This window comes from Balaenoptera acutorostrata, chromosome 1 (assembly GCF_949987535.1).
Source record: "Balaenoptera acutorostrata chromosome 1, mBalAcu1.1, whole genome shotgun sequence".
Lineage (NCBI taxonomy): Eukaryota > Metazoa > Chordata > Mammalia > Artiodactyla > Balaenopteridae > Balaenoptera > Balaenoptera acutorostrata.
This window is the reverse complement of record NC_080064.1, coordinates 88,585,154-88,598,492: the sequence shown is the minus strand read 5'-3', so window position 1 is coordinate 88,598,492 and position 13,339 is coordinate 88,585,154. Positions and strand designations below refer to the sequence as shown.

General features: G+C 37.2%; 1 protein-coding gene across 2 annotated transcripts in view; it reads right to left on the bottom strand.

Moving 5' to 3' along the window:
- Positions 1-13,339, bottom strand: part of PALMD (palmdelphin) — a 53,763-nt gene that overhangs the window by 28,159 nt on the left and 12,265 nt on the right. For both annotated transcript variants that reach the window (XM_007169541.3, XM_028163323.2), the window contains exon 2: positions 2,098-2,178. In XM_007169541.3, the coding sequence (XP_007169603.2) occupies positions 2,098-2,178 (81 nt within the window). The remainder of the gene's footprint in view (positions 1-2,097; positions 2,179-13,339) is intronic.

The following is a 13,339-nucleotide window of genomic DNA, read 5'->3' as shown; positions in this document are numbered from 1 at the left end:
ATCACAGTATAAATGTCATTATAAGTTTATGTGTCAGTTACCATTTAAGGGCACAGATCAAACTTATTTTATATTCTTAATGTCCAGCTTAGTACCTTGCACATAATAGGTGCTTAATAAATGTTTATTGACTGAAGGCTTTCTACTTATCAGTTAAGACTCAGGTTAAATCCCACACCTTTAACAGAACCTTTTTTGACCACCCCAGATTAAAGAATTATTAATGCTTACACTTATGCTTAAATTTAAAAAAATCATCCTTTAACTTGTACTAATTATTTACTTAACCTTGAATTTCCCACTAGGTTGCAAGCAGAAGGGCTACAACTCTCAAGGCCACTGCTAGTCTCTAAGGCATTAATATGTAAATTAGGAAAAGGTACAGTTCCCCACTCCTACTCCTTCAGGTCAGTGCACAGCTTGGGAAGGTGGACAGCACTTTTGTGCAGAGAGAAAGAAACTTTGTCCTCCAGACAGAAGCAGCCCTGTGCCAGAGCGCACGGTTCCAAGGGAGTATGGGCAGGATTTCAGCACCCCGCTCTCTCAGGTAACTTTACGCAGTAAACCATCTGCACAACTGTGTGCTGCAGTCCAAAGCATGATACATGCTTTGATTGGATTGGATTAGAAGAGGTCTTCTGGGTTCCAGAAAGCAAACCTCTAGGGAACAGTATATATTACTTTTCGGACTGTTTTTGTTAAGTACTGAAATGAGGTGTCACCTCAGAAATGGACCTCTCAGTGTGTTAGAATTTTCCTGTGTGAAACTTACTTCCTAGAATGAACAGAGAGGATATATAAAACTTTTCTCCTACTGTGAACTCTAATGTTGTTTGGCTACTCATTCTGCAAGGATGGCAATTACTCAGAAGCAGTAATTAGTTCACTGTGAGATCCAAATTGTATGTGTGTGTGTATGTTTGTGTGTGAAAGAGAGAGAGAGAGAGAGAGAGAGAGAGAGAATGATTTTGGAGTTAGAAATTGCGTATCTCAAAAATTGTTGTAGACTTGCTTTTGACTTCATTTGACTTGTATCAAAATGACTTGGTAAAATTTGTTATTTCATTGATTTTTCTGGGAGTACACACTGCATTTCTTGGCTATGTCTCCTACTCACGTAAATTCAATGTGACAAACTGTAAGGATAGCAGACTGACTACACATTGAAATTATTCATCAAACATTGGAAATGTCAATTTGTATAGGAGCAAAGAAGCAAACAGAATCCAGAGAACTGAGGCTAATTGGAATCCTAAACTGTGTCTTTTTTCTCTCAAGAGGTGGTTACTTGATCCAACAGAAAGATGGATTTAGCTGAATTCGGCAAGTTTACCAAAAGATTGTAGACCCCACGAGTGTGCAGCATTGTTTCACTGAGGGATTTATTACATCTATCGATAAAAGCCCTGCCAGGTAAGTAGTTTCCTGCTTGGGCCTGTTCACAAGGAGCTCCTGTTTGTCATTTGGTTGCACCCTATGACTAAGCTACATAATAAAATGTGAGACTCAATGTGCTTAAATTACAAAATGACCACACCCATGAAAGATGTAAAGTCTGATTTTAAAAATGGAGGTTTATTTTTGGTTATGATCTCATGTTCTGTCAAAACAAAATAAAACAGAACCTTGAACCACACTCAAACAGCATTGAATTCATTGCACTGAGCTTTTAAATACGAGCATCCTTGAGCAGGCCAGACACTGTCTGCTTTGCACACCCTGGGTAAGGGCTGGCTTTTCATTGATTTCAAAAGGGACTTCCCAGCTGGATCCACTCCTGAGGGATGTTAAGCAAGACTGTATTCAGGGCCAAACTATTGAGACTGAATTCTCAAGGTTACCCAAGAAAGTGAGGAAATTCAGTAATAAAGGGTAAAAGTAATAAAACCATGTTTTCAATTTTCCACATGTTTGCCAGGAGGTATTAGTCTCATATGCAAATATTACTAGCTTATTGGCTTCCCTTATGGTTATTAGGGTGTTAGTATAACTGTTGGAATTTTTTTCCTTCCTAAAGCATCTTTACTACTGAAATTTGAGTGCAATTAGAATATTTGAATGCAAAATCATTGAAATGAAATTAAAGTCATAAGTTACCTTCAAATGCTGGTGCTTTAGTTTTTCTTCCTCTATTTTCAAACGCTTCTGTGAGATTTCTTCCTGTATTTTTCTTTTATCCTGCAATAAAAAGTGTTCCAACATAATCTATTTTTTTTCAATCTGCTTAAGTATGTTTCCTTGGGGATGCTGTCATTATCGAATGGCTGGCCAGTGGTATGCTCTTGGCATTGGTATGAAGCTGCTTTGGAAACTCCTATTTCAAGGCAAAGGAGAGCAAAGTGAGACATTCAAAGCATTTTACTGATGGAAAATGATATAAGGTGCTTTTTCAAAGAGAATTTAAAAATATTTTAATGTCTTTCCTTCCCCCCTCATCTTTTCTATCTTCCGCATTAAGTCTAACAAGATTGAGCTACTTAGAGATGCAATGGAAAATGTGAATTTTGAAATAGGAGGGAGTTTTGAAATAGGCATGAGGAAACATTGTGAGGAGAGAGACTGTTCCTGGCATAAGGCTGAAGAAACTGCTGGGTAAAAGATCTGCTTATGTGGGAAAACAGGATAGCCTACAGAGCATTAGAACGCGAGGAAACTAGAAAGTGAGACTGTTTCCTTCTGTAAACCTTGCTATGGGAAGAGAGAGAGAGAGAGGAAAAAAAAAGGGATCAGATAATGCATGTTAACACTAAGAGGGCTTCTAGCAGAAGTTAAAAAAATTCATGGAGAGGTATAGTATCTTTCACCAAGTTTAAATTGCAATACCTTAAAATCCCACATAGCATAACTATTGATACACAGAAGTTGTACTTTTTAGAAAATAGAGCCTGTATACTATATAGAAAGCCTGGTTTCAATTTCTGGCTCTGCCATTAACTAGCTGTGTGTCCTGGGACCAAATCCTTAACTTGGTGCCTCATTACCTCATCTGTAAAATGGAAGTAATAAGGGCATCTACATCATAAGATGAGCATTAAATTAGCTAATATATGCAAAGGCTCCTAGAACAGTGCTTGACACATAGTGCTCTACAAGTATTTGTTTAATACAATTAAGTAAATAAACACATAATCTGTTAATCACACAGAAAGCAACACACTAATTCTGATAATGGTTCCATTGGTCTGAAATGTTTTAGAGATTCCCTGTCTGGAGTTGTTTGAGACATTTTACAAGCCATGCAAAAAGGCCCTTATTTCCTTATTTTTTGACCAGAGGTGACATTGTCCTCCATCTTATTTATGAGTTGTTTTTAAATCTGCTTTCAAAATTGAAAACTCCCAAAGGTAAACATTTGTTTCCAATGAAGACATCTAAAAGAATTTGAAGCAGGCTCAGGAGGTAATTTAGAAGGAGGAATTCCAAAAATATTTGGCAGCATTATTGAAACAAGTGCATGGCTTCCTGATGTGACTCCTTTGAAGGTAAATCTCCTTTTTGATGTATAAGTTCAGGTATATTTGTTGAATGTAACAGCATTCATTTGAACATACATTGCTGTCCAAATTTATGTCATGTTTCTCTTTGTGTGTAAGAAGTGTATATGACCTCATCTGTATTGTTTTTTAAATTTCATAAACAGCTCTTTTGAATAAAAAAGAGCTAGGCAACAAGCATGGATATTCAGATTCACTTGTTTGTTTGGATGAAATCTGGTCATTAGGAATAAAAACTATGAAGACCTCTGTGAGTCAGTTCTCCATTATATCTCAAAACTGTTACCAAGCAAATATTGGTAATATTTTAAACTTATTGTGCCAAACATTTTGGTAAGTATTTTTCAGGCACTATTTAACTTAATAGTCATAATAACACAGATATAATAATATTACACTTAATAGTCATGATAACAAAGAGAGATTGTAGTATTTTCATTTTATAGAAGAGGAAATGGAAGTTTCCGGAGATTAACTAACCAATCCAGGTTCTCACAACTAGTAAGTGGCAGAGCCAGGATTTGAAGCCAGGCAATCTGAGTTCAGCCTCTTAGCCAATTCACTCTACCATTTCCCTGAGCGGGAAATTAGTCCAGCTTCTCACATCTTCCCCATTGCCCTGTCTATTGGGAAGTACTGAGGTCTGGAGGCCAGCAAAACCAGCGCCGGAGGAGGGCCCCTCATTAGAAAGGAGCACATTTTTAGTTCCCTGCGTGCTGGTGTGCAAACCGCCCACCTCTCTCCGTGGACAGCCCATAGAAAAGAGCGCGTTATGTACGTGTGACCGTGACTGCTGAACCCAGCAACGCTTCCCCACCACTGCCGGTAACCAGTTTGGGTTGTTTGTTTCATCCTGAGGTTAGTAATAAGTTAATGAAAGCTGTGGGTAGAGGCAGGGCGTCTAAGTGTTTTGGCAACACGATGCTTATCGAAGGGTTGCTAAGGAATACCAATGTTTTGTCACTCAGAGGTAATGTGATGCCTTTCTCATATCAGTCTAGGTAGTTAAGAAGGTAATTTTATAATGTTATGGGCATGACTCTATTTTAAGATAGGAGTACTTTTCCTCATAAGATATTCATCAGCAGCAAGTTATTATCCTTTTGCCAAATTTCATAAAGATCTATAAGCATTACTGAAAAATATATGGCAACAATTTAGTTTTGTTATGGCAGAATAAATTATGTTTTACATGTAGTTCTATTGCTAGTATACCGAAAGTTATCATAGCCAGCTACTTCCTTCCCAATTATCATGGAATAAATGGATGTGAAATGCCATCTGCTTCCCAGAATTTCCCCAGAAGCTTGAGCATCTCTCTATACACCTGTCATAATCCAGCACATCAGATATTTATTAATGTTAACCATTATGAATAACATATATTTCTTTTTTTTTTAACATCTTTATTGGAGTATAATTGCTCTACAGTGGTGTGTTAGTTTCTGCTTTATAACAAAGTGAATCAGCCATACATATACATATATCCCCATATCTCCTCCCTCTTGTGTCTCCCTCCCACCCTCCCTATCCCACCCCTTTAGGTGGACACAAAGCACTGAGCTGATCTCCCTGTGCTATGTGTCTGCTTCCCACTAGCTATCTATTTTACATTTGGTAGTGTATATATGTCCATGCCACTCTCTCACTTCGTAATAACATATATTTCTGTTTACTTCTTTTTTAAAAAAATAAATTTATTTATTTTTGACTGCGTTGGGTCTTCGTCGCTGTGCGCAGGCTTTCTCTAGTTGCGGCGAGCAGGGGCTACTCTTGGTTGCGGTGCGCGGGCTTCTCTTGTTGCGGAGCACAGGCTCTAGGCATGCGGGCTTCAGTAGTTGTGGCTCGCGGGTTCTAGAGTGCAGGCTCAGTAGTTGTGGCGCACGGGCTTAGTTGCTCCGCGGCATGTGGGATCTTCCCCGACCAGGGCTCGAGCCCATATCCCCTGCATTGGCAGGCGGATTCTTAACCACTGCGCCACCAGAGAAGTCCTGTTTACTTCTTTAGTGTTCAACTAGTAAAGACGTTTTGTTCAATGAGCAATTGCCTAGATTTTCAGCTGTCTGACTTGGAATATTTTAGCAGCGGACACCCACAAATTCCAATTCTGTAAAAGCCTACCTCTTAATTGTTTTGAAAATTAATTTAGTAACCTTGTACAACTATAAAGCTATTGTGACCAGCTATGATTCATTGATATTACTACAATCACATACTTGATAAAAGTAAGCACAGTACTTAGGAGTGTGAGTATTTTAGAGATATTATTATTATTATTATTATTATTATTATTTTATTTATTTATTTTTTTTAAGTACTAGGGATGTAATGCACAACATGATAAGGATCATTAACACTGCTGTATGTTTTGGCTTTTTTTTTTTTAAGGAATTCCTTTATTTTTATTATCATTTTTTATTTATTTATTTTATTTTATTTTTGGCTCTGTTGGGTCTTCGTTTCTGTACAAGGGCTTTCTCTAGTTGCGGCAAGCGGGGCCACTCTTCATCGCGGTGCGCGGGCCTCTCACTGTCGCGGCCTCTCTTGTTGCGGGGCACAGGCTCCAGACGCACAGGCTCAGTAGTTGTGGCTCACGGGCCTAGTTGCTCCGCGGCATGTGGGATCTTCCCAGACCAGGGCTTGAACCCGTGTCCCCTGCATTGGCAGGCAGATTCTCAACCACTGCGCCACCAGGGAAGCCCTAGAGATATTATTGATTAATGATTAGCTAATATTCTAAAATGCTTGACTCTATCAAGAAGGCAGGATTGATCCTGAGTTATTTAATTTTTAATTTATTCAGCACTTAAGGACTTCTATATAAATGTTATGCTAAGGTGATGTTAAGAGTTGTGCTTTGTTTGAAAATTATTCAGAAGTAGATACTTTCACCAAGGAGGTTACATTGTCTTTAAGAAGGAAAATCATTTGTGCAAGGAACTATAGTCTAAGAAATAAAGTGATAAATGTCATTACTAAGGCACAAGTGAGGTCTTGTGAGAGTTGAGGGGCAAAAGGGAGTGGTTGTTTCTAGATGATATGGTTAGGAGAGGCTTTCAAGTAGCATCCAAATAGAGTATGTTGGGTAGTTGCTGGAGGGCTGGGGGTGGGGAGGAAGGGCATTCAACTCTAGAGCTCATTGTGAGCAAAGGCCTGTTTTAGAAAATTGGGACATTATTTGGAATAGCAAGTCTGGAATCCAAGTTGTCGTACAGAGAGTAGTGGGAAATGAAATAAGAAAATGAGATGAGGATAAATCCTTAATAGAGAATACTAAAAGGCAGGGAAAGGATTTTAGAATTTATTTACATACTGAGATAGGGAGCAATGAAAGGTTTTCAGAGGGAGAGGAATAATAGAGTTAAAACCATGTTTTAAGAAGTTTAAAATAGCCTGATTTATAGATACTGAAGGAGGACAACTTGAAGGGGATAATCACTTAGGCTACAACTCATACATAAGATCAAGAGAGCTTGAACAAGAGGTAACAGAGGGTGTGGATGTCAGAGATACCAAGGAGTTAAAATTAGCAGGACTTGGCAACTGATGACATATGGATGCAGGAGAGGAAGAGGTCAAATGGGGTATAAGGATTTTATATCCAGGTAAACTGAGAGGAGAACAGAATCACTAATAGAAATAGGAAATTCAGGAGAAGAAAGAGAGTTTGGGAGGGAAGATGGTGATTCACACCAAGGTTGAGGTGTCTTTGGGACAACCTGGTGGAGTAATCTGGCAGGTAGTTGAAATGTTGGATGGAGCAGATCAGAAGGGAAGTCAGAGCTAGAGATAAAGATGCCAGAGTTTTGGAAGGGATAGCTGAGGCCAGGAGACTACATCAGAGCATGACAAGAGACATATTTATGTAAAGGAGAGCTAAAGACAGAGCCTTCATGAAACACCTACATTTAAGAGGTACTGGAGAAAGGGAACCCATATGGAAATTTATTTGGGAATTAATTACACATTATTGGTAATAGAACTTGGTGAATTCAATTAGGCAAATGGTTTCAGATTCATCCTGATAGAAGTATCTTGTAACTTCTTGACTACCTTTGCTGATATTGTCACTGTTTAAGGTCTCAAAAGAACAATAATAGAAGCTACTATTTGGATTTAAATACCACAAACAACGCAACTGGTGAAATGCATGTAATGGTAACCTTGAAGGAAAGGGATGTGCTAACACAATGCTCCTAGAATTGAATCCTGAGCATAGTTAGAGGTTTACTACATTTCAATGAAAGAAGATATTTTAAATTCTTGAAAAAAATTCTTGAAAAATTATTTTAAAAATTTCTTGTAAAAGAGGCAAACATTTTAAGAAGGAAGATAGATCATGAAGCATGGGCAATTTATGAATGGAAATATTGATACACAATTAAAAAATGATCTCAAGTAAAAAGAAAAGAGAACTAAACAAAACCAAAGTAAATAGTTTAATATCACTGGGAGCTTCCCCAAAGCTTGTGAAACCAAGAATACAGATAAACAGGTGGTACCCATTTGTAATAGGTACAAATATGTACAAATAAGTAAATAAGGTACAAATTCAGGGTGACAAGATGTGAAGCACGTGAAAAACACTGAGGACACAAAAAGCATGCGTGTATAAGTAAATATATATATATATATTCAATATTTAAGTTATGTTGAGAGCAAAAAGACTACTGCTGAGATACAGACTGTAATATCAACATGTCAGAGATAAACTAGAACTACTTCACTCCTATTTTACTTCCATTTTTTTTGATTAAGGAGAATAATCTTGATCCTGGAAAGGGTAGAACAAATATGCTTAAAGGGAAATCAAAGCCCAAGAGGATATAAAGCACCAAAGACAGAACTGCTCAGACTCCCATGGGTTTCATCCAGGGAGCAGAAAAATTTATAGACACGACAGAAAAATATTATCAAGTAGTCTTGGAATCTTGGGTGAAGTGAAGATTCTGAAGTGAGGCATCAGAAGGCTGAAAGTGGCAAATGACCCAGTATTTTGAAGAGAGAAAAAGGTGAATTATGAATATTTAATGACTGGTGAATGTATTGGTTAATACCTGGCAAAGTTGTAGAATGAATTATTAAATAGTCTTGTATTTAGACAAGGAATGTCTAAGAGATAGCATTCAGTTATTAAAAACAAAGCATTTAAGACTATTTCTTTTGCTTAATTTTGTAAGATCTGCTGCTGCTGCTGATTATGATGGTTGTAACAATAGCTAACATTTATTGAGAGCTTTTAATGTGTCAGGAACTACTTAGAGCACTTAAATGTATCAATTTATTTAATTTTCCCCATGTCTCCAGGAAGTAGGGACCACGTTTATCCCCCTTACGCAGGTAAAGAAACTGAGGAGCACAGGAACCTAGATCATGGGAATTCAGTATATCTTGGTTTTAGTATGACTTTTGACAAAATTTCTTACTTTTTTTCTTTTGGAAATTTGTGTAAATGTGAACAGAGAGGAATATTTATTTTACAGTGATTGTCTTAACTTTTTTTTTTTAAAAAACCAATGCCCTATAAGGGATAGAAAAATAAAACTAAGCCCCTATCAGAGGGCAGACAGCAGAAGCAGAAGAACTACAATCCTGCAGCCTGTGGAACAAAAACCACGTTCACAGAAAGATAGACAAGATGAAAAGGCAGAGGGCTATGTACCAGATGAAGGAACAAGATAAAACCTCAGAAAAACGACTAAACGAAGTGGAGATAGACAACCTTCCAGAAAAAGAGTTCAGAATAATGATAGTGAAGATGATCCAGGACCTCGCAAAAAGAATGGAGGCAAAGATCGAGAAGATGCAAGAAATGTTTAACAAAGACCTAGAAGAATTAAAGAACAAACAAACAGAGATGACCAATACAATAACTGAAATGAAAACTACACTAGAAGGAATCAATAGCAGAATAACTGAGGCAGAAGAACGGATAAGTGACCTGGAAAACAGAATGGTAGAATTCACTGCTGTGGAACAGAATAAAGAAAAAAGAATGAAAAGAAATGAAGATAGCCTAAGAGACCTCTGGGACAACATTAAACGCAACAACATTCGCATTATAGGGGTCCCAGAAGGAGAAGAGAGTGAGAAAGGACCAGAGAAAATATTTAAAGAAATTATAGTCCAAAACTTCCCTAACATGGGAAAGGAAATAGCCACCCAAGTCCAGGAAGCGCAGAGAGTCCAATACAGGATAAACCCAAGGAGAAACACACCGAGACATATAGTAATCAAATTGGCAAAAATTAAAGACAAAGAAAAATTATTGAAAGCAGCAAGGGGAATATGACAAATAACATACAAGGGAACTCCCATAAGGTTAACAGCTGATTTCTCAGCAGAAACTCTACAAGCCAGAAGGGAGTGGCATGATATACTTAAAGTGATGAAAGGGAAGAACCTACAACCAAGATTACTCTACCTGGCAAGGATCTCATTCATTCGATGGAGAAATCAAAAGCTTTAAAGACAAGCAAAAGCTAAGAGAATTCAGCACCACCAAACCAGCTCTACAACAAATGCTAAAGGAACTTCTCTAAGTGGGAAACAAAAGAGAAGAAAAGAACCTACAAAAACAAACCCAAAACAATTAAGAAAATGGTAATAGGAACATACATATCGATAATTACCTTAAACATGAATGGATTAAAGTAAACAACCTAACCTTACACCTAAAGCAATTAGAGAAAGAATAACAACAGAACCACAAAATTAGCAGAAGGAAAGAAATCATGACGTTCAGATCAGAAATAAATGAAAAAGAAATGAAGGAAACGATAACAAAGATCAATAAAACTTAAAGCTGGTTCTTTGAGAAGATAAACAAAATTGATAAACCATTAGCCAGACTCATCAAGAAAAAGAGGGAGAGGACTCAAATCAATACAATTAGAAATGAAAAAGGAGAAGTTACAACAGACACTGCAGAAATACAAAGCATCCTAAGAGACTACTACAAGCAACTCTATGCCAATAAAATGGACAACCTGGAAAAAATGGACAAATTCTTAGAAAGGTGTAACCTTCCAAGACTGAACCAGGAAGAAATAGAAAATATGAACAGACCAATCACAAGCACTGAAATTGAAACTGTGATTAAAAATCTTCCAACAAACAAAATGATGGCTTCACAGGTGAACTCTATCAAACATTTAGAGAAGAGCTAACACCCATCCTTCTCAAACTCTTCCAAAAAATTGCAGAGGAAGGAACACTCCCAAACTCATTCTATGAGGCCACCATCACCCTGATACCAAAACCAGACAAAGATACTACAAAAAAAGAAAATTACAGACCAATATCACTGATGAATATAGATGCAAAAATCCTCAACAAAATACTAGCAAACAGAATCCTACAACACATTAAAAGGATCATACACCACGATCAAGTGGCATTTATCCCAGGGATGCAAGGATTCTTCAATATATGCAAATCAATCAATGTGATACACCATATTAACAAATTGAAGAATAAAAACCATATGATCATCTCAATAGATGCAGAAAAAGCTTTTGACAAAATTCAACACCCATTTATGATAAAAACTCTCCAGAAAGTGGGCATAGAGGGAACCTACCTCAACATAATAAAGGCCTATATGGCCTTCGTATATCGACAAACCCACAGCAAACATTATTCTCAATGGTGAAAAACTGAAATCATTTCCTCTAAGATGAGGAGGAAGACAAGGATGTCCACTCTCACCACTATTATTCAACATAGTCTTGGAAGTGCTAGCCACAGCAATCAGAGAAGAAAAAGAAATACAAATTGGAAAAGAAGAAGTAAAACTGTCACTCTTTGCAGATGACATGATACTATACATAGAGAATCTTAAAAATGCCACCAGAAAACTACTAGAGCTAATCAATGAATTTGGTAAAGTAGCAGGATACAAAATTAATGCACAGAAATCTCTTGCATTCCTATATACTAATGATGAAAGATCTGAAAGAGAAATTAAGGAAACATTCCCTTTACCATTGCAACAAAAAGAATAAAATACCTAGGAATAAACCTACCTAGGGAGACAAAAGACCTGTATGCAGAAAACTATAAGACAGTGATGAAAGAAATTAAAGATGATACCAACAGAGGGAGAGATATACCATGTTCTTGGATTGGAATAATCAATATTGTGAAAATGACTATACTACCCAAAGCAATCTACAGATTCAATGCAATCCCTATCAAATTACCAATGGCATTTTTTACAGAACTAGAACAAATCATCTTAAAATTTGTATGGAGACACAAAAGACCCCGAATAGCCAAAGCAGTCTTGAGGGAAAAAAAACGGAGCTGGAGGAATCAGACTCCCTGACTTCAGACTATACTACAAAGCTACAGTAATCAAGACAATATGATACTGGCACAAAAACAGAAACATAGATCAATGGAACAAGATAGAAAGCCCAGAGATAAACCCATGCACCTATGGTCAACTAATCTATGACAAAGGAGGCAAAGATATACAATGGAGAAAAGACAGTCTCTTCAATAAGTGGTGCTGGGAAAACTGGACAGCTACATGTAAAAGAATGAAATTAGAACACTCCCTAACACCATACACAAAAATAAACTGAAAATGGATTCAAGACCTAAATGTAAGACCAGACACTATACAACTCTTAGAGGAAAACATAGGAAGAACACTCTTTGACATAAATCACAGCAAGGTCTTTTTTGATCCACGTCCTAGAGTACTGGAAATAAAAACAAAAATAAACAAATGGGACCTAATGAAATTTCAAAGCTTTTGCACAGCAAAGGAAACCATAAACAAAACGAAGAGACAACCCTCAGAATGGGAGAAAATATTTGCAAATGAATCAATGGACAAAGGATTAATCTCCAAAATATATAAACAGCTCATGCAGCTCAATATGAAAGAAGCAAACAACCCAATCCAAAAATGGGCAGAAGACCTAAATAGACATTTTTCCAAAGAAGTCATACAGATGGCCAAGAAGCACATGAAAAGCTGTTCAACATCACTAATTATTAGAGAAATGCAAATCAAAGCTACAATGAGGTATCACCTCACACCAGTTAGAATGGGCATCATCAGAAATTCTACAAACAACAAATGCTGGAGAGGGTGTGGAGAAAAGCGAACCCTCTTGCACTGTTGGTGGGAATGTAAATTGATACAGCCACTATGGAGAACAGTATGGAGGTTCTTTAAAAAGCTAAAAATAGAATTACCATATGATCCAGCAATCCCACTGCTGGGCATATAGCCAGAGAAAACCATAATTCAAAAAGATACATGCACCCCAATATTCGTTGTAGCACTTTTTACAATAGCCAGGTCATGGAAGCAACCTAAATGCCCATCGACAGATGAATGGATAAAGAAGATGTGGTACATATATACAATGAAATATTACTCAGCCATAAAAAGGAATGAAATTGAGTCATTTGTTGAGTCATGGATGGATGTAGAGACTGTCATACAGAGTGAAGTAAGTCAGAAAGAGAAAAACAAATATCGTATATTAACACATGTATGTGGAACCCAGAAAAATGGTACAGATGAACCGGTTTGCAGGGCAGAAATTGAGACACAGATGTAGAGAACAAACGTATGGACACCAAGGGGGGAAAACAGTGGGGGGTTGGGGATGGTGGTGTGCTGAATTGAGCAATTGGGATTGACATGTATACACTGATGTGTATAAAATTGTTGACTTATAAGAACCTGCTGTATAAAAACAAAAACAAAAAGAAAAAACTAAGCTCAATAAAAAAGTAAACATAAACATACTGAGCTAACTTTCTGAACCGGAATTTCAAGGGTGAAGTGGGTGTGCACTGGAAGACTTATTGCTAGAAGC